Source organism: Haliaeetus albicilla, chromosome 31 (assembly GCF_947461875.1).
Source record: "Haliaeetus albicilla chromosome 31, bHalAlb1.1, whole genome shotgun sequence".
In the NCBI taxonomy this organism is placed as follows: Eukaryota; Metazoa; Chordata; class Aves; order Accipitriformes; family Accipitridae; genus Haliaeetus; species Haliaeetus albicilla.
This window is the reverse complement of record NC_091513.1, coordinates 918,566-944,172: the sequence shown is the minus strand read 5'-3', so window position 1 is coordinate 944,172 and position 25,607 is coordinate 918,566. Positions and strand designations below refer to the sequence as shown.

The 25,607-nt window shown below is 51.4% G+C and overlaps 2 protein-coding genes across 2 annotated transcripts; one reads left to right on the top strand and one right to left on the bottom strand.

Annotated features, from left to right (window-relative positions):
* Window positions 1-3,237: 3,237 nt before the first annotated feature.
* On the top strand, window positions 3,238-6,450 carry LOC138683192 (olfactory receptor 14A16-like). Its single transcript, XM_069774724.1, has 2 exons — window positions 3,238-3,364; window positions 5,471-6,450. Exon 2 carries the CDS (start codon window positions 5,494-5,496, stop codon window positions 6,448-6,450), a length of 957 nt encoding a protein of 318 aa, XP_069630825.1. The 5' UTR covers window positions 3,238-3,364; window positions 5,471-5,493.
* Window positions 6,451-19,390: 12,940 nt separating this feature from the next.
* LOC104321576 (olfactory receptor 14C36-like) lies at window positions 19,391-20,317 on the bottom strand. The gene has a single exon (XM_069774643.1). It carries the CDS (start codon window positions 20,315-20,317, stop codon window positions 19,391-19,393), a length of 927 nt encoding a protein of 308 aa, XP_069630744.1.
* Between the last annotated feature and the right edge of the window lie 5,290 nt (window positions 20,318-25,607).

The window sequence follows — 25,607 nt, the reverse complement described above, 5'->3', positions numbered from 1 at the left end:
GGGAAGACCAGGCCTCCCTAACCGCGCAGGTGGGGTAGACCTGGCCTCCCTACCCACTCGGGTGGGATAGACCTGGCCTCCCTAACCGCACGGGCGGGTAGACCTGGCCACAAAAACAGCACCTGTAGTGTACACCTGGCATCCTTAACCACGCGGGCAGGGTGGACCTGGCCTCCCGTCCGGCACCGTTGGGGTAGACATGGCCTCCCTAACCGCACGGGTGGGGTAGACCTGGCCTCCCAACTGCCACCGGTTGGGTACAACTAGACTCCCTATAGGCACGGGACGGGTAGACCTGGCCTCTCTACTGATGCGGGTGGGGTTGTCCTTGCCTCCCGACCAGTGCCAGTGGGGTAGACCTGGCCACCCTAACCAAGCAGGCAGGGTAGACCTGGCCTCCCTAATGGTGCCAGTGGGGTAGACCAGGTAGACCCAGTTGCCTTCCTCTTCATCTTCCCAGAAATATCATCCAGGAGGACATGCTCAGGGACACACTGCTCTCCTATAGGAGGTTAAACAGCTTTTTTTCCCCCAGGTTATCCTCTGGCCTCTGTTGGAAGACAGCTGTCAACTTTTTTGGAAGCCATCAGCGACTTGTCCTGATCTTCATGATCTCTCAAAATTGATGCAGGGTGAGCCTTGCTATGAAATTGGCTTGCTCCCTCTCCAGCCTTGGATGATTCCCCTCTGCTCCCAGGGGCTGTCATAGGCTGAGTTTGCTCAAGTAATCCCTAACTTGATCCCCACTTACTGCTGGTTGTTTTCCTCCAGGGTCCTGCTGCCAGTCACAAAGGCCTGACAGATGTCACAGCCAAAAAAGTCATTAAGTTCCTCAGCCTTACCTGCTCCTACACTTAGGAAGCTCAGCAGCAGGCCCACATGATCCCTGTCTATTCTTTTACGGTTAATGAAGCAGTATCAGCTCATCTTGCTGCCTCTGTCCTCCCCTGCATCTCTCAAGGCAATGGGACCTTTGGCTTTGGCATCGTCCCTACATCCTGGGACAAGGTTTCTACATTCTGTCAGCAGCTTTCCTTGCTTCCACCTCCTGCCTGCTGCCTTTTTGCCCTGGAGCTCAGTCAGTTCACACAAGCAGCCTCTGGAGATGGTTGCTTCTCTTCACGGGTGTTTGGGGAGATCCTTCTTGTCCTTGCAGGAGGCTGTCCTGTATGGCCGATCAGATTTCTCAAGCTCCTTCCCCCTTCAGAGCTGCTTCCCATGGCACCACTTGTCTCAGTCTCCTGAGTGTGTCAAAGTCTTCTCCTCTGGAGTCCCAGGTCTGTGCTCTGCTGCTGGCCTTACTCACTGCCCTTTGGTGTCTCATCCCCAACTAATTCATGGCCATGACAGCCAAGACTGACACTGAATATCATCACATCCTTAACCAGCTGTTCCTTCTTGGCCAGGATCAGGTCCATGTGAAAATCACCCTTGGTGGCCCACCTGGCAGCTCTCTGAAGAAGTTGTCCCAAGAGCCTTCAGGCTGTTGGCACCCTGTTGCTTGGCCTTGCCATGGAATGCCAGGGCACTTAAGTTCACCACAGGAACCTGCTCATGAACCTGGAGAATTCCCGGGGTTGCTGACAAAAGACCTTTTTTGTTTCCTCTTCCTGAGCAAGCAGTTTATAACTTCCAACATAAGGTCACTCTTGCTGACTCCTGCTCTGATCCTAAATGACAAAAGCTAGTCCAACCTGTTGTCTGTCAAAGAGAGAACCTCCACACATCGAAGCTTCCATTTCATACATGGGGGATACTCCTCATCGTCCCTGCTGCTCCCTGGGTAGAGCCTGTATCCCTCCATTGCAGCACCACAGCTCAGCAACCTGTCCCATCATGTCTCAATTAATCCAAAAACATCACAGAAACATCACAGTTCTGTGACAAGCTATGGGTCTTCAGCTCCTCCTGGCAGTGCACATTTGGGCCACAGCACATCAGTTGTGGCACCGTAGAGGAGCACAGACTTCTCACAGGGAAACCTGAACACTGGTCCTCACCACAAAATTGGTTTTGATATGGACCGTTGCTGTGCTTGGAGGATGCTGTTCTTGAAGACAAGATGTATCCAGGAACACTCTGAAAATTCTTGGTCTTTTCATTGATTGTATCATCAAGGGGGTGAGTAAAAACCCCTGTGCAACTTTGCTTCATGTTCATGCAGTGCCTGCAGCTCTTGGGTGGGGAAGGAATAGCCCTTGCCTCTCTGATGGCATCTGATGATTGATGCCTCTGACTGATGGCATCAGTCAAGGGCACACAGGCACCAAACCGCACTCTCTGCGATCCTGTCTGGAGTGTCTGTGATGTACCAGCCTGAATGAGAATTGCTTTCCTGTAGGTCCTGTGAGGTCCATGCCTGCCTTGGCATCTGGTGCAGCTCTGTGGCCCTGGATCTGGACATTAAATAGTGTACCTGCCCTGAATTCTGTTAGGCAATGTGGGGATTAACATGGGACACATGCCATTATAGTCAGTGGAGGTATAGTAAATCCAGCTGATGGAAAAGAGGGAGACCCAGCTCTCCCTATGGTACATGACTGCAATTGTTCATATGAATACCTGTATAAACTGCCATGAAGATAAGGAGTACGAAAAGGTTCTTTTGGCCTTTATTTGGGCATAAGCTGTCATGTCACTTGGCCAAAGGAATTTCACACCAGGCTCATCCATGATTCTCGATATGTTGCCCTGCCTCTATGAACTTCTCCATTACAGTTTGCTGTTACTTACATGTATCTTGGACCACCTCTGGCAACTCAAATGTCAACAGGTATTTGCATTTGAACACCTGACTCCTGCCTTCCATCTCCATTAATTCAGAAGGGACCTGAGACAAGGAGCTCCCATGCAGGTGCCTATTTTGTGCACACCTGAAGAGAGTCAAGAGGAATGCCACCTCCTGTGGCTTTGTGGTGTGCATGGGAGGGAGCTGAGTCTCCTTCAAATGCCATAAATAGAAACACAGATGAAATCCCACCATTGACCCATGGATCACTTCTGTCTGTAGGTGTAAAGGAGATCCCTGCCTGTCACTCTCTGAGTATCCTGTCTAAAAAATAACACGAAAAAAGTGGTACATTAACAGTAACTCTGAGAGAAGGATTATATTTCTGGAAAGAAAAAAAAAGTCACATGTAGATGTAACTTTGTCTCTGAGTGGAAAATTTCATTTCATGAAAGAACTGGCTCTCCCCAGCTGAGGGAAGGATCATCAGTGATTGCCTCAGCCTGTTTCCCAGCAGGTTCCCCTGGAGCCCCAGGGACACCTGGAGGGAGCCCAGAGGGGGCAGAGAAAGGGCTGCCTTGGGCTGGTCCTCTGCTGCTGAGCTGGGCTGGGCTCCTGGGCTGGAGGGAGCTCATGGCAAGCAGGCAGCACTGCAGAGAGACAGCTCTGCCCAGGAGCAGCTCCTCTGCAAAGCGCAGCAGGGCTGAGGGCACTGCCTGCAGGCACTGAGGGGTGAGGAGGGAAGGGAGAGGGAGTTTGGAGGCAGAATGAGGTGGACGGAGAGAGGAGAGAGCTGTCCTGGAGAAAAATCTTGACAGCCCTTCACAGGGTAAGTCTCTGGCAGCAGGGCAATACAGCTGTGGTTCCTGGAATGACCTCCTAAAGCTGGCACATCCCACAGCCTATGGGATCTGTCAGAGGGACTCTCACAGTTTCTCCAGTGCAGAGAAAAAGGCCGTGCTTTGGAGCACAGCTTCCCTGCTGCACCCTCAGAGGGACAGGGCATGTCAGCTGCCTTCACCAGGGGATGGCTGCAGAGTGTGAAGGTGGGTGTGCAGCCAGGGGTGCCCAGGGCTGTCCTTCTGAGCAGGGTCCCTGCACCGTGGGGGGCTGTGTGCTGGGGCAGGGACTCTGCCACCGGTCAGGGTAAGTTCTCAGCCTGCCAGGGAACAGTAACAGCAGATATGAGAAAAGCTGTGGGTAGAAGCATCTCACAGCAGGGCAGGGTCCTTCTGCTGGCAAGAGGGTGCTGTGTGGGTCAGGGGAGCTCGCAGCTCCAGATCACCCCCTGGACATTTCCGAGGGGACTTTTCAAGTGGAAGATCAAACCAGTGATTAATATATCATAAAGATCTTTCCAGACCCTGTGTTTTCTGTTTCCTACTCTTGGGGAATTTGGGGGGAGAAATGGAAAAGGAGCTGTAATGCTTTCAGCAAGTCCCTGAGACTCCTGAGCTGTAACTTGGAGTGACCAGTAAGTCTGATAGGAGCCTCCTGAAGTAGAGCACAGGGACTGAGAACAGCTGCCTGGCTGTGCTGGTGTCTGGGAGGTGGCATGCACAAATGGGTAAGGGTAACTCTTTCCTGAGACTGCAGCTGCCTCTCCTCTTGCCTCTCTGAGCCAGTCGATCTCTGCTCTTTTCCTTGGTTCTCCACTTGTCTGTGTTACTGTTATCTTGCTGCTGCTGTCAGGCTCTGTGGGGATGGGAGTTTCAGCTGCAGAGTCACACACTGATCTTGTGGGTCCTGCCATGCAGCTGTGTCCACAGGAACAAGTGTCCCAGCTTTCCTATCATCTGAGGGGTTATTCTCAATGGTGTCTGTGGGGCTGGGGAATGAGCTGATTCTCCCTTACAGCGATGCTATCGCATCAGGTCACTTGGCTATCACCTCCGAGTGTCCTTCCAAGCTGTTAGCTGCCCTGCAGGATGCAAACCTGTCTCACAGCAGCTTTCTGTGATCTGAAAGCCCCATGGAGAAGCATAGAGATGCTAGGACTGAGGAAATGCTCTTGGGCTGGTGAAATGAGCCCGGTGTGTCCTTGGCTAGAAGCAGGGTGCTGAGACTTTGAGAAAGGGGGAGACATTTGGTGGTCTGCTGTGGATGTCTCAGGTCTCAGGAGCCTTCAGCATTTCTTCTGTACTCCGGGAGAACAGCGTGAGCCAGGCAAGGCAAGAGGATTGCCTGTGTTTTAGTGCCTAGAGAGGGGGAGCTGCTCTGTCCTTCTGTCTAGTTCCTACTTTCACTGTGCTTGCACCTTTCTGAGATGGAGGGTGATCACGCTTCCATGTTACCCTGAAAAGACACCAGACACTGCTGAGAGCAAACAAAACTCCCCAGGGGCGATGTAGGCAGCTGTAAAAAAAACTAGAACTCTTAAAATGCTTTTGCCCTCCTGGTTCCTTAGCACTGGCAGTGCAGATGATGACAATCCCTTCTGTGTTAGGAGCGGCTTCAGGTGACAAATTCAAACACCAGACTGGCCTCTGCCCGCATCAGTCCCATGAACCCACAGCTGCAGAGCAGGGCTGACCTTTCAAGAGCCCATGGGCAGAGGCCCTGCTCTTCATTGCACGCTCGGCCAGCACCAAGCAGGGCTCCAGCCACAGACCTGAAGGAAGGTCTCCTAGAAAAGGAAAAGGGTCTGTGTGTGTGAGAGTGGGAGGGTCTATGGGAAATGGCTTTGATATTGCTCTGAGAATAATGCCCTGACGCTTCACTGTCTTTTTTCTACTTTGACAGCACCCCATTCCCAGAGGAAGAAAATGTCCAACGGCAGCTCCATCACCCAGTTCCTTCTCCTGGCTTTTGCTAACACGCGGGAGCTGCAGCTCTTGCACTTCTGGCTCTTCCTGGGCATCTACCTGGCTGCCCTCCTGGGAAATGGCCTCGTCATCACCGCCATAGCCTGCGACCACCACCTCCACACCCCCATGTACTTCTTCCTCCTCAACCTCGCCCTTCTTGACCTTGGCTCCATCTCCAGCACTGTCCCCAAAGCCATGGCCAATTCCCTTTGGAATACCAGGGCCATCTCCTACCCAGCATGTGCTGCACAGGTCTTTCTGTTAGTCTTTTTGATCTCAGCAGAGTGTTTTCTTCTGACTGTCATGGCCTATGACCGCTACGTTGCCATCTGCAAACCCCTGCACTACGGGACCCTCCTGGGCAGCAGAGCTTGTGTCCACATGGCAGCAGCTGCCTGGGGCAGTGGGTTCCTCCATGCTGTGCTGCACACTGTCAATACATTTTCATTACCCCTCTGCCAAGGCAATGCTGTGGACCAGTTCTTCTGTGAAATCCCCCAGATCCTCAAGCTCTCCTGCTCAGATGCCTACCTCAGGGAAGTTGGGGTACTTGTAGTTTGTGCCTGTTTAGTCTTTGGGTGTTTTGTTTACATTGTGCTGTCCTATGGGCAGATCTTCAGGGCCTTGCTGAGGATCCCCTCTGAGCAGGGACGGCACAAAGCCTTTTCCACGTGCCTCCCTCACCTGGCTGTGGTCTCCTTGTTTATAAGCACTGCCATATTTGCCTACCTGAAGCCCCCCTCCATCTCCTCCCCATCCCTGGACCTGCTGGTGGCAGTTCTGTACTCGGTGGTGCCTCCAGCCGTGAACCCCCTCATCTACAGCATGAGAAACCATGAGATCAAGGATGCCCTGAGAAAACTAATGACTGCATGCTTTTTAGAAGGAATAAACTACCTCTTGTCTTCTGCATAGTACTTATATCTCATTACAGACCCAACCTGTCTTTTGCTGGTCTTTTTATGGTGGTTTTGGGTGTGGTTTTATTCCTTCTTTTTCACTTTGTTTTATATATCTGAATGCTTTCCACAAAGAAGTGTCTTTATTCCTCTGGTTTCTAATTCACAGTCTGTCCAGGCTTTTCTGTGCCCTGGAGGCTGTGCAAATGAGCTGTTCCCTCTGTGTGTTTCAACAAAATAAAGGGCCCTGCAGTGACTTGTTTTTCCAAGTTTCTTCCACCAAGACCTTCTCTGGAGCTGCAGGGAGCAGTGCCTGTGTGCAGAAGGGAAGAAGAAAAGAGTCCTGGCACAGCAGCAGTGCCAGGGAGCACCAGCGCTTGGTCTTTCCCAAGCTTCTCTCTTCCCACTTCCATGCTTTCCTTCTGAACCCTTCGATTGGTGGAAGGCCTGAGGGCTCTTGAAACTTGGTTAGAGTACTTCCGTGTGGCAGGCCTGTGACTGCAGGCAAGGACAGGCAATGGGCACTTGTGTGACAGAGCTGGCCTCCATAGCAGCATTTCCATCATACAAGGGGATCTCCCCAGGCCTTGTGCCACAGATGCCCCCCAGCCCTGGGGCTCAGCCCTCTCCACCCCCGAGGAGCTGCTGTGCCCTTCAGAGGGTCTGGGGCTGTGGGGTGAGTGCCCAGAGCTCTGCCGCACCCTGTGGTGGGCACTGCTGTGGGGCCATGCCAGACTGGGCTGCAGTGGGGAGAGGGCAGGGGAGGTGGAGGGAGGTGAAGGGAAGTGGGAAGAGTTTAGGGGGAGCTGATCTGATCTGGAAAGTGCCCAGGAGAGAAAAAATATCAGTGTAGAGCTTGTAGTGTGTGACCATGGAGGGCAAGGACTGACACCAGGGGGGTGTGGTGCAGAGCCTGGGCGTGTGGAAAGCATGGAAGAAATGCAGGTGTAGGGGAGAGGAGGAGTCTGGTCTCTGCCCTTGGCAGTGCGGACAGATAGGGAAGGTGGCTCAGGGCCTTTGTCACCCCCAGCATCTCTCATTGGCCATTTCCAGCACTTGCTGGTCACCCCGGGTTTACGGGTGAGTTTCGCTGTGAGGCCACCTCCATCATCCTGGTGGTCCAACGGCTGGTTTGGGGGAACAGACAGCCCTGCCCAGCTTCTCTTCTTCCCCAGACCCTGGCAGACCCTGGAGCAGAGCTGTCTGCAAAACCCCATGTAGGACAAGGCTGCGGCAGGGCTTGGGTCGGGTGCTGGGGAAGCTGAAAAAGTAGCAGGATCATGGTGGAACTGTGATCTGAAGGCCGTCTTTGGGATCACAATGGGGGGAAGGTCCCCACCCCTGACTCTCCCCTTTCCCATGCTGTGCCTGCACAGTGGGGCAGTGGGACTGTTTATGGGCAGTGGGGCTGGGCCAGCACAAGGACAGGGTGCTGACAGGGGCCATGAAGCAGCTGCCAGGAGGTGCCATCATGGACACTCTTTCTAAGGATTGTATACCAGAGGTTAATTACTGAGAACTTATAGCTATTTTTGTCATGTAAAAAGAAAACTTAAATAGCCTTAGTTCATAATCGAGAATACAAAGGAGTTCCATTTCAGCACTGTCCTATTACTTCTATTACTGATAGTTCCATGAATTCCAAAACGTCCTTGAGAGCTTCCATATTTTTCCTTGGTTCCAAACCTCGGACTGCTGAGACACGGAGAGTACTACCTCAAATCTCTGCAAACCAAATCTCTCCCACCTGCTCTCATCCACATTCTTTTACCCCAGGACACTTCTAACCATCATGTCAGCACACTACGTGGTCTCTTTTTATCTGGGTGAAGTCAGGGTGCTCCCTCAAAATGCCTTCCCTACAGAAGTCTTCTCAACCTGCTGATGCCACTTGTATCACCTCTCACAATGTACAGCTCCATATTAGTTCAGCAGAGCTCCATGGGATGGACAGTTTTCCTGCTCCTTTCATTAGAAAAGGTGACAAACAGGAGAGACTCGTTGCCAGGAAGCCAGAGCCTTGGGTGTTGCTCACTTGGTTCTTACTGGCACTTCATTCAGACTCTGTTGTAATGGCTTTGGTGCTTTTCTGTGGCTATTCTTCCTGCAGAGAAGATCTTAAAAAGACAATGATTTCATAAACAATGGTCATAAAGGCCCTGTTGTAGACAACAACGTTTGCCATGAGCTCTGGAGAGAGCCAGGAAGATAGTTACTAAGCACCAGGAATATGCAGGAATCTCAAGGCCTCTTCTGAAGAGAGAGCAGCTCTGAGCAGCACTGATTGCTTGGCAATGTGTAGGGCTCAGAGAGAGGGTCGAGAGATGTCAGTGAGAAACAAGGAGGTGGCTGATGGCTTTAGCAAATCCTGAAACCCTCTCTGAGGCCAGAAATGGAAAGCAGTGGATGTCTGTGGATGGGGAAGAGGAGGAGGTGTGTCCTGGGAAGATGTCAGGAAGGAAGACCCCCCTTCTGCAAGTCAGGGATTAAAGAGATTTGTCTATGATAATGTGCATGCCTAGAAAATGGACAAGGCCCGCTGCTGAGGGTGGCTCTCATGCCAAATGATCTGAACATGCTCTTTTCTTGCTTCACTTCCCATACTTGGATGGACCTCAGGAAACATCTATGAGTGTGGAGGATGCACAGACCTCCTGGGGTGAAGTATCATCACTGTGGGGAAAAAAGGGAAGGGTTTGTGAGAGACGTGGTTGTGCAGGGAGAGAGCCGTGCACATAAGAATTCAAGTGAGCCTGGGGCTAGTGGAGCACATCTTTGGTGCTAGAGGAACATAAACAAGGCTTTGAAAGAAGCCAGATGGGTTGCAGGGAACTCAGAGATATTGTCTAAGCCTCAGAAAACTACAGCTTTATGTTTGAAGAACAGTGAGGACAGAGAGCTTTCAGTTAGCCTTGGGATATCATTGGGTCAGAGTGAGTTGGGGAAGCAGGGGGGAGAGTTAAAATCTGCAGAGAAACGATCACTGACATAGGACAGTATAGGACAGCCTGTGGTGGGGAAAGCCAAGGGCTTTGGTAGGGCTGGGACCCAGAACTGAGGTCCTTGTTCTCTTGGCTAGGGCTGCTGACTTGTGCGCTGAGTGGTCTCCATGTATGTCAGCACTGGCATGATTGCCCATCTGAAGCCCCCCTCCATCTCCTCCCCATCCCTGGATCTGGTGGTGGCAGTGCTGTACTCACTGGTGTCTCCAGTTGTGAACCCTCTCATCTATAGCATGAGGAACAGGGAGCTGAAAAATGCCCTGAGGAAAGTGATTTCATGGGCATTATTCAATACCGGTAAACTTCCAGTCTTTTTCCACAAGTGACTCCCATACTAGGCCCATGCTTTCTTTTATTATCATTGTTGTTACTGCTCTTTGGGGTTTCATGTTCGTAGACCAATACTTGGACTTCCCGTACTTCATGTGAAGCATGAACCTCCTCTGTCTCACCTGGAGGACCATATAAAAATGTGTCTTTGTAACACTGGGTCCAAGCTGACTCCCTCATAGCATCGCTGTAACAAAAAGGGATCTTCCCTGTGCACTGCCTGATGGTAGGGCTGTTTTTCCAAGCCTCGTGTCAGGAACAGCCCTGAGATACTGCACCCCAAAAAGGCCTATAGATCCATGGTTTCAAGGGCAAAAAGCTCATTGTCATCTTGTGACCTGCTAGAGGGGTAGACTTAGGACTCACCTGTTGGTGCCTGGTGACAGTGGAGATGATGAGTCGTCACTGAGATACAAACCGAGTCCTCTCCCACATGTGACAGGGCAGAAGACATCTTCCAGGAGGGGAATCTGTAGCTGCCTGGATATCCCAGGGGATCTCCATGGGCAGCGTGTGCCTGGGCTGTGACTGGAGCTCCACAAAGTGAGAGATTGCCTAGGTGGAATCACCCAAAAGTGTTAATTCCAGGTATTCACAGGGAAAGGAGGACTCTGCAATCAAAGGGCAGGCAGCAGGAACCCAGCTGGCACAGGGAAAGGGGGCTGGAGAGATGGAAGAGCTGGCTGAGGATCTCCAGGGCCAGGACTGTCATGCTGCCCTGGGGTGTGGGGCTGGTGGGGGCAGAGAAGGGGCAAATGCAGTCATGTTGGGGATCACCTATCATATGAACACAGAAGAGCCAGAGAGTGAGTGGCCATACAGCCCAACCCTGAGGAAGGACCTTTGCTGCATGGTCATGCCTGTCTTCCTCCAGGTCTCCAGGATACGCAGCTCTACTGCCATTACTAATACAAAGGGAACCAGTTTCCTACCAACACTCATTACACATCAAGTCCCATAGCTCTTGCCACAGCCAGACTCTCAGCCAAGCCCATTCTCAGACACGTCCGGCTAGATCAAGTGCTTGTCTCGACAGATTTTGAAAATCTCCACTGATAGAGATCTCACCATCTGGCCTGGGTCCTTGCTCCAGTGTTTGGCTCTGAGGCTTTTTTCCAAACCCCGGCTTTCTCAGCCTCTCCTTGTACACAATGTGCTCCAGGCCCCAGCCATCCTTCTGGCCTCTGCAACTTTCTCTCCAGTCTGTCAGGGTCTTCCTTGTGCTGGTAAGCCCCATACTGGATTCAGCAGTCCTGAGGTGGTCGTCCTGCTGTGGGTTAGCCTTGCCCAACACCCAGACACCCACCCAGCTGCCCACTCACACCTCCATCTCAAAAGGACAAAGGGACAAAATAAGATGGAATAGCTCATGGGTCACGATAAAGACAGGGAGATCACTTACTAATTACTGTCACAGGCAAAGAAGGGTTGACTTGGGGAAGATCAATTTAATTTATGCCAAGTAAAAAAGGTTTGGAATGTGAGAAACACTGACAAAATTATTCAAGTCCATTGCCCTCACACTTTCCCCAAGCTCAGATTACTCCATTGCTCCAAGTTCTTCTACATCGAGATCCCAAGGTCAGGGTGAGGTGGGGAAACAGGGGGAGGCAGCTAAAGTCTGCAGGGAAAATGGCACAGGCATAAGACAGTGTAGGACTGTCTGTGGTGTAAGCAGGGCCTTTGTGCAGCTGCCCCCCTCCTCCCTGCCAACACAACTGAAGTCCTTGTCATCTCCACGGTGGCTGCTGTCTCTTCCACTGAAGCCCATGTGAGGACACCGGTTCCTTACAGCCCCAGGCCCTTGTTCCCTCCTCACTGACCCCCAAAACAGCCTGGGAGCTGTAAGCATCCCATGAAGGAAAGGATCCCCCTTCCCAGGGGGATGGGGCTCAGGGTTTGGCCATCCTGCTTGGTGAAACACATTTAGGGCTTTCACAGCCACCTCCACAATTGATTTTCCACCTGTAACCAGTGTCTCCGACTTCCTGGTTCACCAGCCACCAGGGACGGTCTCCTTGTCTGGTCATTCCCTCCACGCTCTCTAGAGTTATGTTCCTCAGTGGCGCCCACTAACACCCTCAGAAACTTGGAAGTTTGATGCTGGCTTTTACTTCTTGAGAGGCGCGTTGTCTTTCAGGATCTGCAGTTCAGGAACTTGGCACCAGAGGGCTCATTAACATGAAAACTCCCTAACGAGCCAAGGCTCAGTGCATAGTTGTCCTTTAGGTCTTCAATTCTTATGTGGTTAATTAGAGACATTTCAGGAGCGTAGTCAAAGTGGAAAGGTTTCAATACTAAACAATAAGAAAGAATTCTCGCCCCCCCCCCCCCTTTTCTTTATTTTTCTGTTCAGGCACCATGTAATATCACAAATCTTCATATTGATCCTCCTAATGGAGTTTGGATGTATACAAAAAGCAAGACCCTTTTTGTCTTAACAATCTATGGTCATTCTTCATCCCTACCCCCAGCCCCACCTTTTCTCTCAACCACCTGGCACTTACAGCAGCCTTGCTCAAATCTGAGCTTTCTTCACTGAAGTCTGCAGCTGCATGCTTCAGCCCATGGGCACCAACTCCCTCCTGCTTGGAGACCGAGCTGCACACAGACACGCGGCGATGTAATACACTCAACAACTGTATATTAAGTCCACGTTACCTCCTCTGAAGTCCACTTCCCACAGCGGATAGCATTAGATGAGCAAAACCCACATTTTTGTGTAAGTACGGATCCCAGGACCCCCCAAAACACTCCCTGCCCTGGACTCCGTCTGTCCATAGCGGCTCTTTGCACACAGCAAGTCACACATTGAAGTGACGAGCTCTCCTGATTGACAGAGGGGAAAAAATAGACAAAGTGAATGAAATGCTCTCTTTTGAATAGCCAAACAGGCACTAAGCCCAATGTATCTGGGACACAGGAGCGTCTTCAAGCAGACTCTGCAATACCTAGACCCACGCATTTTTCATTCCCTGCAGGTATAAAGTACATGTGGTTCCATTGTCAGTGAAGGCAGGGATGAGAGTGGTCTCCTCTAATGTTGGGCATCTTGGGTGCCATGGCCCAGGCTTCCTTTTCTACTCAAGGGGCAGAAATCAGTAGTCTCAACTGAGATGCTTGGACACACCCTGTCTGGTGACCAGCTCCTGCTCCAGAAGTGCTCCGGTAGGTCATGGGTCTCATTTCCCAGTCCCACATGGGGGCTTCAGCCACCCCTGGGTATCTTGGAGGCAAAGTCAACCTCTGTGCTGGCAACTGAGTCAATCCCAGAATGAAGATGTTAGGCAAAAGTAGAAACATATGCAGGAAAGAGCTTGGGGCAATAAGTGTGTAAAAAGTCACTTTTCAGCACTTCGATATTGGTCTGCAAATTCTCACCAATTGTTTCATAGGCCATGGACATGGACCAGCAAGATGATGACACTTTCTCTCCCTTTATGTAAATAGAGATGTATACAGCCATTTCCAAAAATGTATTTCCTCCCAACACTTTGAATGGAGAACTGTGTTCTGGTGACACGTTTATATTGACATACTGTACATCTTCATTTCCTATCTAAAGGGTGCTTGGAGCAGTGAAGGTTGGAGCAGTTGGACAGATCTCCCTTATTTCTTTGCCAACAAGAAATGGACACACCTGCTGTCACTTCCATCGCATCATCCCTTTTTTCTGATCTGGCCACATCTTTATGGGATGTACAATGGCATAACACCATGGCCCCCCAATGCCAGACCTCAAGTGATACACAGAGGCCTAGGGCACAGACATATAAAGAGCCTCAGAGCACACATGTGGAAAGCAAATGTCACTTGTGTCTTCAAGAAAGAAAAGAAGGAAGACCCAGGGAACTACAGGCAAGTCAGACTCACCTCCACCCCTGGGAAGGTGATGGAGCAGCTAATCATGGAAAGCATTTCCAGGCACATGAACGATAAGAAAGTAGTAAAGGTGCATAGGACATACCTATGTATGTCCAGTTTGCCAAAGTCTTCCCTGATCTGATCCTCTTCCACCAAGGCAGATGTCCATGCTTTCCCCCTGGTCTCTGGCAGCTGGGATTTCTGAAGGCCGGTCTTGCTAGCAACTGCCGAGGCAATGAAGGCATTCTGTGCCTCAGCCTTTCCCACGTCCTGTGTCATCAGGTCCCCAGTCTCACTGAGCAATGGGCCCACATTTTCCCTCGTTTCCCTTTTGTTACCTGTCTACTTACAGAAGCCCTTCTTGTTTTCTTTGACATCCCTCACCAAATTCCATGCCATTTGGACTTTACCTTTCCTACCTTTGCCCCAGCATGCTCAGACAGCACCTCTGTGTTCCTCCCAGGTTACCTGTCCTTGTTGCCACCCTCTGTATGCTTCCTTTTTGTGTTTGAGTTTGGCCAGGAGCGACTTGTTCATCCACGCAGCCCTCTAGGCATTTTTGCCTGATATCATATTTGATGGGCTGCACCCCTCTTGAGCTTGGAGGAGGTGATCCTTGAATATTAACCAGCTTTCTCAGGCCCGCCTTCCCTCCAGGGCCACATCCCATGGGGCTCTTCCAAGCAGATACTTGAAGAAGGCCAAACTCTACTCTCCTTAAATCTGGCATTCTGAGATTGCTTTTTACCTTCCTCCTTCCCCTCAGGATCCTGAACTCCACCATCTCATGGTCACTACAGCCCCATCTCATGGTCACAAGGCTGTCTTTGACCTTCACATCCCCAACAAGCCCCTCCTTGTTGGTGAGGAAGAGGTCCAGCAGAGCGCCTCTCCTCGTTGGCTCCTCTATCACTTGGGTGAGGAATTTATCATCAATGCACTCCACAGACCTCCTGGAGTGCTTATACCCTGTTGTGTTGTCCTTTGAGCAGGTATTGGGGTGGTTGAAGTCTCCCATGAGGACCAGGGCCTGCCAATGTGAGGCTGCTCCTACATGTCCGTTGAGGACAACATATACTTCTTCTTCCTGGTCCGGTGGCCTATCGCAGACATCCACTATAACGCCACCCTTTCCTGTTATCTCCTTAATCCTCACCCTTAAGATCTCCATTGGCTCCCTATCCATCCCGAGACAGAGCGCCATGTCCTCCAGCTGTTCTCTCACACAAAGGGCAACTCGCCATCCTTGTCTTCCCATCCTCTCTTTCCTCAGGAGCCTGTATCTCTCCATTTCAACACTCCAGGCATGGGAGCCATCCCACCACGTCTCCATGATTGCAACAAGATTGCTGCCCGGCAACTGAACACAGATCTCTAAAACCTCGTGGTTATGCCCCATACTGCACGCATTAGAGTACAGGCACTTTAGAGAGGCAGCCCAGCATGTTGAGTTCTTGGAGAGGGTGTGAGAGATTTCTCCACCGTGGTGCTTTGTAGGCATTTCCCTGCTTACATGTAAGTGCTGGAGGTGACCCCACTTGAGCCCCATTTTGCTGATTGTGTGATCCCTTCCCATCACATCACCCCATGCCCTTTGCTCATTGATCCTATCTATCCCTCCCTTAGAGGACTGCTGGTTGCTCCCTCCTGCCCAATCCTTCTTAATTTACAGCCCTGCTTATGAGGTCAGCCAGCCTGTTGGCAAAAACAGCTTTGCCCTGCTTAGAGAGGTGGATCCCATCTCTCCCAAGCAGACACTGGTCTGCAAACAGGGTGCCATGGGCACGGAACCCAAAACCATGTCCCCTACACCCGTTCTGCAGTTAATGATTAACTTGTCCTATCAGTGCCTTTCTCCTCACACCCTTTCCCCTCACCAACAAGGTTGAGGAGAACACCATCTGGGCCCCCATGCCCTTCACTATCACCCCCAGAGCCCTGTAGTCATATCTGATACTGTCACTTCTTTCCCCTGGCAGTGTGATTTGTGCCCACTTGGAATAAGAGCAGGGGGTAGTAGTCAGAGGGCCGGATGAGCTTTGGACGTCCCACCTCAACATCCTGGATCCTGGTCCCCAGCAAGCAGCAAACCTCTCTAGATGGTTGGTTGGCATGACGGATGGGTGCCTCTGTGTCCATATTAGGTAGTCATCCATTACAATCCAAAAACCCCCATGGCACTACGTCTAGTTGAGGCTTGACTATCTCCATTGTGGAGCTCCCACAGCCTTTCTGGGTGCATGTTCCCAGTACCTGACAGACCTTATAGTGCAGATTCTTTTCTCTTAAGCCTAGTCAGAATTTCCCATGGCCCAACTTTTTCCCATGGCCCAACTTTTTCCCATGGCTTCTCATCCTTCCACTGTGCCCACCTGGGAAGAGTCTGACTCATCTTCATCTGCACCATCCCATAAGCTAGCTGTAGACAATGACAGTATCTCCCCTGGGCCAGCCTTGAATTTCTGACATCCTTCTCTTTGGCCCAATGATATTGACCGGTCTTCAGCAGACTCCCCATTTCCAGCAGTTGGAGGTTTTTGGACTTGTGGGCCTAAACCTGTGTCTATAACCGCCATGCTGATCCCCACCAGGTCCCACTCAAGCTTCAGGAGATAACTAGGGATGTGAAGTCAGGGGTCACCCATCCCATTCCAGGGGGTCTTCATTCCAATGAGACAGACCCTGTCCTCACACCAGTGTATTGTCTGTACCACGTCTGCAGTCACTCCATGAGGAGTGGAGGTGAGCAGCTTTGATGCACGTGTGCATCCACAGAGGCAGCTCCTCACACGCTCTTCTCTACACCATGGAATGTGGCAGAGGGGCGTAGATCTACCTTTAATTACTTATGAGATGCCCCCATCACACTGGGAAGGTGTTCTCTGCAGGGGTAGAAAACCTTTCCATTGCTCTCAGTGAAAGTAGTGACCCATGGAGGTGTAGTGACCCGTGGAGGTGTAATGACTGTCAGCTAAACGGCAGTCACACTTGTGAGTTACCCACCAAAAAAGAAATTGTACTGTGCTAAAAAAGGAGGAGTGCAGTTTCAGAGTGCAGATCTCCCAACTCCTCTGCCTTTCTTAGCCCAGACGTGGAGAAAGTGACAAAGGAGGTGTGATGCATAAGTATCCTGACTCGGATGACCAAACCAAGGACTCTCTGATACCACGATGGTATCACAGATATCACAAAGGGAGAGCTGTGCCTTTCTGTAGGGCAACCTACAGCCTGGCAGGAGTACCACAACAACACAATAACACAGTGTTGGTGTGAAGAAGATGTAGGACCCATAGCCATATGATCTAGGCTATAGATGTAGGCCCCAAGGTCTACGTCCCCTATAGACGTAGCGCCTGAGCTCCTTTGAAGGGAACAGCAGTTCAAGGAAGATGGGGAGCAGGGGCATCAAGGAGGAGGGCATGTCAGCCTTCCTGTCAGCCCCAAACTGCAGGCCAGCAATGGCATGAGGAAATGGAGGCCAGTGACTCCTTTGTATCCAGGAAAGTCCTCACCAAGACAGCCTTTGCCTTCCCCCCATTCCCACTGCCAGCCCCGCTCACCAGGACAGTGCAAAATCCCTGGTCCTGGGGACCCTGGGACCCCTCCATCAACTCCAGCCACAGAGCAGCCAGCCCTGAACTGGCATGTACAGAAATGGATTTCTCTTTCTTATTTAATCCAGAAGCACGAGAGGTGTTTGGGTGCTATACTAGATCCAGGTCCAGTTTTTTTTCCTGAGGGTGCATGAATCAATCTCCAGCCTCCCTCCCTGTGCCTGCTGGGTCCCTGCTGCCTCTCCTGGGATTGCAGAGCCCTCCATTACCTTTTCACACTTGGATTTACTGTTTTCCCTTTTTATGACCATGCCTTGGGTGGTCCCTCATTTTGTGAAGCTCCCCACTCACTCCTGGGCACACGCTGACCCTTCAGATCCCCTGAGCTCTCCTGATTCACCTCCAGAAAGGATCAGTGTTGGCCATTAGCCCGTGTGGCAGCCCAAGGCAGGTAAGCATGAGACAACTCTCCAACTCTCTTTGCGCCAGGCACTGACACCTGAGCCCTGGATCCAGATGTGGGTCCCCAACAGATCACACTGGGGTGCTGAGCTCATCCTCCAGGTCAGTAGGGAACCAAACGAAAGCCAGAGGATCTTTTAGGGTGCAGCTGAATGACAATGTCCTTTCATGCTCTTTTGAGTTACAGCCCCGTCTTCAGGACCTGCACTGAAGGTCTCTGTGGTGGTGAGATGCCCCTTTTTAAAGACATAGCATTGGGGAGCCAGCTGTGATAGTGTTGTAAGCATTTACAGAATGCTTCTAGGTCACACACAGCAGGTTTCACCATTAGCACAGCTGGGATGAATCCAAACATTTCTGTAGGATCGCAAGTATGACAGAGACCGCAAGAAGAAAAAACCAAGCAGATTGCAGACCTGCCCTTAGATACCATGGGTGCCATGACCGCATAGGGCTGGGCAAGGGGTTCTAGATGAAAAATGGCTCTGAAATCAATTTTCTCACTGCGTCCTTGAATTCCCTCTCCAAAGAGTGGAGGGCAGCTAATTCCAAGAGCATGATTTCAGAGAGCAGGTGTCTAAAAGAGATGGAGATTTCCCCCTCTGTTAACCCCCATTTCTGTCCCCAGGCAGTGACAGCAAGAGGTCCATTTCCCCTTCCGTAGGGCAGTGACTCTGCCGAGCCAGCGCAGATATCCAGCCTCTGGTTAGAAACCCTCGGAGGGGATGGGTATTCAGCTCCCCCATGCACCCCACAGACCCACCCTCTTGCTGCAGCGCAGATGTGCACAAAAGAAGCTCCTGCATGCGAGTACCTGGTCTGAGCTCCTTCTCTAATGAGTGGGGATGGAGGGTGGCAGTTAGTTACTCACACTTTTGTGTGGCCTGCTGCATTTGCAGTGCCGGGGTGGTCCGAGACACGTACAAGTGCCTGCAAGCCCTGACAGAGCAATTCTGAGTGACCCACAGCCTTCCTCTGCATCAACACTAGAGATGAGTGGGCCTCCACTGAATGGGGGTGACGCTGATCACTCTCCAGACTCCTTCACCCATGCTGCGGGGTCTCTGCTGCCTCCTCTGGGATTGCAGAGTCCTTGTTTCCCTGTGGATACACCAATTTGGCACTTTACCTTCGGTGACTCCACTTTGGGTGCTCTCTCACTTAGAGGGGCTCCATTCACTGCCCACCTCGGGCACACTCTGTCCCTGGAGAGCCTGGGGGATCTCCAGGCAGCTCCAGTTTCCCCTTGAGAATGACGTCTGCCCCATCTGACATGTGACAGCCTTGGGTATGTCACTCAGTGACCAGCCATGGCCTCCACTGTCACTAGACACTGACGGGTGAGCCCTAAATCCAATCCTTGATCTCTACATGGTCACAAGGTGACCGAGAGGCTTTTGCTCCTGCAGTCATGCAGAACCCTGAGCAACTCCTGACTCCGGCATTGGAAGACAAGCCCAGTGTTCACGCGCAGCACAGAAGAGATCTCATTTTACTACACAGATGTTGTAGTGTGTTCAGCTCTCAACAAGCATTAGACACCTTTAGAGAGGCTCCAGGTAAGAAAGAGGGGGTTCATACCTCTGTAGAAGTAAAAGGACTCCAAACATTACTGTAGGAACATTATAAATGAAGAATAACAATTACAGTAACAATAAAGAGAACAACAAAAACAACAAGAAAATCAGGACTGGTGTGGAATACCCTGGCAGTCATTTGTGGAGAGATGGGATGTTTCTTGGTGCTAAACAGGAGTCCATGAAATCAGTTTCCTAATACCATTCTTGATCTCATGGTTCCTCATGCTGTAGATGAGGGGGTTCACTGCCGGAGGCACCACTGAGTACAGAACTGCCAGCAGCAGGTCCAGGGATGGGGAGGATATGGAAGGGGGCTTCAGGTAGGCAAAAACACCAGTGATTACAAACAAGGAGACCACAGCCAGGTGAGGGAGGCACGTGGAAAAGGCTTTGTGCTGTCCCTGCTCAGAGGGGATCCTCAGCACAGCCCTGACGATCTGCCTATAGGACAGCACAATGAAAACAAAACAATAGAAGTGCACAAGGACACTAACCACAAGTACCCCAACTTCCCTGAAGAAGGAGTCCAAGCAGGCGAGCTTGAGGATGTGGGGGATTTCACAGAAGAACTGGTCCACAGCATTGCCCTTGCAGAGTGGTATTGAAAATGTATTGGAAGTGTGTAGCACAGCATGGAGAAACCCACTGCCCCAGGCAGCTGCTGCCATGTGGACACAAGCTCTGCTGCCCAGGAGGGTCCCGTAGTGCAGGGGTTTGCAGATGGCAACGTAGCGGTCATAGGCCATGACAGTGAGGAGATACAATTCTGCTGACATCAAAAAGGTAAACAGAAAGACCTGTGCAGCACATCCTGGGTGGGAAATAGCCCTGGTGTTCCACAGGGAATTGGCCATGGCTTTGGGGACAGTGGTGGAGATGATGCCCAGGTCAAGGAGGGATAGGTTGAGGAGGAAGAAGTACATGGGTGTGTGGAGGCGGTGGTCGCAGGCCACGGCTGTGATGATGAGGCCGTTGGCGAGGAGGGCAGCCAGGTAGATGCCCAGGAAGAGCCAGAAGTGCAAGAGCTGCAGGTCCCGTGTGTCTGCAAATTCCAGGAGGAGGAACTCAGTCATGGAACTGCTGTTGGGCATATGCGTCCTCTGGACACAGGGGACTGTCCAAGGAGGAAAAGGCAGTGACAAGTTACCAGAAACATCTCTGAGTAAAACCAAAGATATGTCTCATACACCCTCCCCCTATCACACACGCACCCTTTTCCCTTCCTCAGGAGGAAATTTCATTCTGCCTCTGGTCTTCAGCTTCATTGTCTGTGGCTCTGTGTGCTGGAGCAGGGCCTCTGCCCATTGTCTCTTGAGGAGTCGACCCAGCCCCACTGCAGTGGGTAGATGGGAACGTGGCAGGGGGGCTGGGTTTGATATTCAGAATATGTCAGATAAAATCACTCCTAACACAGGAGGGCTTGTCAGCATCTGCACTCCCAGTGTTAAAGAATGTGGGTGGCAGAAAGAAGTTTTGGGGGGGGGGGGGGTGACTACTTCCCCCATCCTGCCATGTGAGTGTTCTCTGAAATCAGAAATCATGAGCTGAGCCATGAGAGGCAAAGGGATTCACTGTGGCTTAGTGAGGAGTGAATGGAACCAGCTGCCATGTGCTTGCAGTTTTCTCAGATGGAGGCTGATCACACTCCCATGGTACCAGTAAAAGCCACCAGATGCTGCTGAGAGCAGAGGGATCCACTCAATGCCTCACCCTTTCTCAAGGTCTCAGCACCCTGTTTCTAGCCAAGGACACACACCGCTCATTTCACCAATCCAAGAGCATTTGCTCAGTCATAGATAGCATCTCTGCAACTGTCTTTGTGGGCTTTCAGATAACAGAGAATGATTTCCATGCTTAAGGACAGCTCACAGCTTGGAAAGCTACCTCAAAGAGTTAAAGCCAATGTCCTAATGATTACATCTAATCCAGGGAAAACCAGCTCATTCCCCAGCCCCACAGACTGCATTGCCCACAGCCCCACAAGTGAAAGCTGGGACACCTCATTTCCATGGACACACCTGCATAGGAGGACCCACAAGGTCAGAGTGTGACTCTGCAGCTGAAACTCCCATTCCCGGACAGCCTGACAGCAAGAATGAAATAACACTAAAAACAACACAGACAACCGGAGAATCATGGGAAAATGCAGTGAGGGTCTGGCTGAGAAAGGCAAGCAGAGAGGCAGCCGGGCACTCAGGAAAGTTCTGCTTACTCAGCTATTCAGACCTCCTCCCAGACACCAACAGTGCCAGGTAGATGCTCTCAGCCCTGAGCTCTGCAGAGGGAAATGGGCACGTGGCTGGAGAGCTGCACCCACGGCTCTGCTGGAGCTCTGGCTGCTGAGGACATGGTTCATGCTTTGGACCCCCCAGTTCTGAAGGGCAGAGGCTTTGCTGGGAGGGAGAGGAGGCAAGGGGGGTTGCTCAGAGGAAGGGGTCTGCGCTGGAGGGGATCATACAGAGATTTCTGAATTCTCCCTCCCACAACATTTCTTGGTTTTGTTTCTTCTCATTCCCTGATCATATTCTTGCTGGCTGGAGATTTTTTCCTGGGAGATGTTTTCCTATCCCATTTCTTTTCCCTGTCAGCACTCACAGACCCCATCCCAACCTTTGCACACCCATCTTGGACTTACAGAAACCTGCCTGTTTGCAGAGCACTGGCTGGGTGCATGTTCCTGTTTGCAGGTGCAAAAGGGCAGCTCAGAACAACCCTGATGGGTCCAGAAAAGGGGGTGTTGTCCATAGGCAGGGCAGTGGCTCAAGGCACTTTAACAGGCTCCTAGCAGAGCTACTGATCACTGTGCCCTGGTACACAGCCCCCTGGGGCAGAGGGACCCTGCTCTAAAGCACAGCTGGGGGGGGGGGGGGGGGGCGGGGTGCCCTGCACCAATGCCTTCACAGCCCTGCAGCCATCCCCAGAAAAAAAGTAGCTGTCATGCCCTGTCCTTCTGATGGTGCAGCAGGGAATTCCTGCTCTGGACTACATCCTTCTTGTCTACTGTAGAGAAACTGTGAGTTTTACTTACAGAGCTCACAAGCTGTGGATTGTGCCAGCTTTTGGAGATCCTTTCAGGATACTCTTGTGCATTGCCCTGCAGTCAGAGACCTACCGTGTGAAGATCTGTCCTGCAACAAGCCCTCCTTTGTCCTCCAACTGCTGACTGCCTTTAACCTCCCTCTTCCTCACTACTCTCCCCTCGGTGCCTGCAGGCAGTGCCCTCAGCCCTGCTGCGCTTTGCAGAGGAGCTGCTCCTGGGCAGAGCTGTCTCTCTGCAGTGCTGTCTCCTTGTAATGAGCTCCCTCCAGTCCAGGAGCCCAGTTCAGCTCAGCAGCAGAGGACCAGCCCAAGGCAGCCCTTTCTCTGCCCCCTCTGGGCTCCCTGAAGATGTCTCTGGAGCTCTGGGGCTGACAGCTCCTGAAAGGCACCGGGGTCACCCCTGGGGACCATGCTGCAAAATCACCTGAAGTAATCACCAACAGTAGAGACTGAATCCAGCAACATGGTTTGCCCTGCCAGAGTGCGGTTCTCTGTGACAGGTGTCAACGTTCCCCTCTCAACATCAATATTCTTCACCCACAAGAGAAGGGACACACAGACAGGGCCATGGAGGGGCTTGGCTTCCCTTTTGCAGGCCAGGGATTCAGCTGAGGCAGTGCAGGCTTCTCATCCTGACCAGGAAGCCCTTGGGTTGAAGCGCAACTCAGCTCCTCGCTTTGACTCCACAGACCCAGCGGAGCTGGGAATCCTCCTGCTTCAGTTCAGGTATGCACAAAAGAGTTGCCAGTGTGTGAGCCCTTCTCTGAGCCCCTTACCTTTAGTCAGTGGGGACTTGGGTGCTCACATACAGATACTTTGTGATGACTGAGGTGCCGGAGGTGGTCCAAGACATGGGCAAGTGTTTGCAAGCCCTGATGGAAAATCTCTGAGGATACCCACCTCCTCCCTGAGCATCAGCTGAGGGCCAGAGGGGGAATGGAGAGATCTTGGCCACCCACAATGACATCAGATGTTTAGGGCACCTGAACGTGCCTTGTAAAATATCTGAAAAGCCTCTAGTGCCATGCCAGGTGCCTGCGTGCCAAACACAACTCCACTCAGTAGGCAAACACAGCACCCAACCTCCAGGAAAGCCATGCCCTCTTAGAGCTGGTGGGGGGCAGACACCCCAGGGCCTCCCAAAGGGGTCCAGTGACTATGTGCCACTACCTGAACGACAGCCCCACGGCACTGATGCAAGGCCATGCCACCTACACCCGTGGTGATGCAGGGCTGGGAAGCAGATCCCATCAGGGTGCCCTCCCCTGTGCCTGTGTTCTCAGCCCTGGACTATTCTCCTCTCTCTGTACCTCTACTCACCCACCTGCTACTAAGAAGAGGGAAGCTGATAATAATCACAGACTCATAGGATCAGAGGATCATAGAATGGTTTTGGTTGGAAAGGAACCTTTAAAGACCACCTAGTTCAAACCCCTTGCCATGGGCAGGGACATCTTTCGCTAGATCAGGTTGCTCAAAGCCCCATCCAACTTGACCCTGAACACTGACAATGATGGGGCATCCACAACTTCTCTGGGCAACCTGTCCCAATGTCTCACCACCCCCACCATAAAAATTTTCTTCTTATATCCAATCTACCCTCTTTAGTTTTGAAACCCTTACCCCTTGTCCTGTCACTTGGTAAAAAGTCTCTCTCCATCTTCTTAAAAGCCTCCTTTATATATTGTATGGCTGCACTAAGGTCTCCTGTCACAGATCCTGATTTAGAATTCTGCCAAGCACACCGATTTGTCGCAGACAGGCGATTTAGACTGCTTAAAGAACCACTGCCAGAGGTATCAGCAAAAGTGGTTTTCTTGAAACTTAGCAAAGTTTGATGGCAAGGTTCACTCTATCACTTACTGCACAAAGGATATAAAAATGATTCAAAGTTACCAACACAGAATCAAAGGTACCAATACAAAATCTGTATAGAGCACTATCATACAAGGTAATACGTGATATTGGTCATTTCCCAAAGATCTGCAGAAGGTAAGAAGTCTCTCAGCCTCAAGAACCTTGAGAGATGTCCCAGCTCAAGGGGAGATCGCTGCCGTACAGCCAGCTGCTTAGCAGGGAGAGCTCAAAGAAGGCTCACTTAGGCTGTCATATTTATGGAATAAAGTGGTTGGCTCGCAGTCAAATTATATGCAGTGGAGAAGGTATGCATGAGACTCCTTGTACCCACAACTTTCTTTGTTTGTTGACAAACAAGTCTTGGAGGAAACACCTGCTATTCATGTGTTAATCACATGCTTGCTGTTCCAGTTTCCAAGCCCATACGCATCAATGTTCACCATGTCACTCTCTTCCTGTGTGGGTTTCCAGAGAATAGCTTGGAACTAGAGAGGTTCTTAGTCATGTTATACCTAGGCATTTACCTCTTTTGGAGCCTGAACCAAACTACCACTAGTTTGGCCAGAGAGTCGAGTGCATCCATCCCAGGGACTCAGCTCCCTCCCGTTCCTGCCACAAACCAATGGGTGGTGGGAATCCTCTTGCCTCAGTTCAGGTGTGCACACAATACAGTCCTCTGAAGACTGGAAGAAATCACATGTCCCTCCTATCTCCAAGAAGGACCCAGGGAACTGCAGGCCAATCAGCCTTACCTCTCTCCCTGGGAAGGTAATGGAGTAGCTAAGCCTGGAAATATTTCCAGGCACATCGTACTGGTTTTGGCTGGGGTGGAGTTAATTTTCTTCATGGGGGTCCCTAAGGTGCTATGTCTGGGATCTGTGACCAAAAGCATGTTGACAACACACCAATGTTGGAACTATTGCTGAACCATGTTTGCAGAGCATCAAGGCCCTCTCTGTTCCCTCTCTTCCTCCCCAGCGAGTAAACTGTATTTCTTGGTGAGGGAAGAGCAGGGGATGTCATTTAGCAAGTCAAAGGTTTACACTGTCTATTGGTGTCCATGTCCACGTCTTGGTAGCGGGGGGGGTGGGGTGGTGTGCAGTGAAGGCCCCTGTGAGGAGATGCCAGGGGCTGCCTCCATGCCAGACACATCTGGTTCCAGCTGGCTCCAAAATGCACCCACCACTGGCCAAAACCTGAGCCCATCAGCAAAGCTGGGGGAACCTCTGTGAAGGTATATTTAAGAAAGGATACAACTGCTAGACTGGGAGAGGAGCGAGGAGGAAGAAGTGTGAGAAACAGCCCTGCAAACACCAAGGTCAGTGAAGAAGGAGGGAGAGGAAGTGCTCCAGGTGCCAGAGCAGATGGTCTCCTGCAGCCCATGGAGAAGACCCCAGTGGAGAAGGTAATCCCTGCAGCCTGTGGATGACCCAACACTGGAGACATTGGATCATTCCTGAAGGAATGGTGGCTTGAGGAGAGCCC

Bases quoted from the DNA above. Each gene is read 5' to 3' on its own strand.
- LOC104321576 (XM_069774643.1), bottom strand. From the start codon at position 20,317: ATGCCCAACAGCAGTTCCATGACTGAGTTCCTCCTCCTGGAATTTGCA.
- LOC138683192 (XM_069774724.1), top strand. From the start codon at position 5,494: ATGTCCAACGGCAGCTCCATCACCCAGTTCCTTCTCCTGGCTTTTGCT.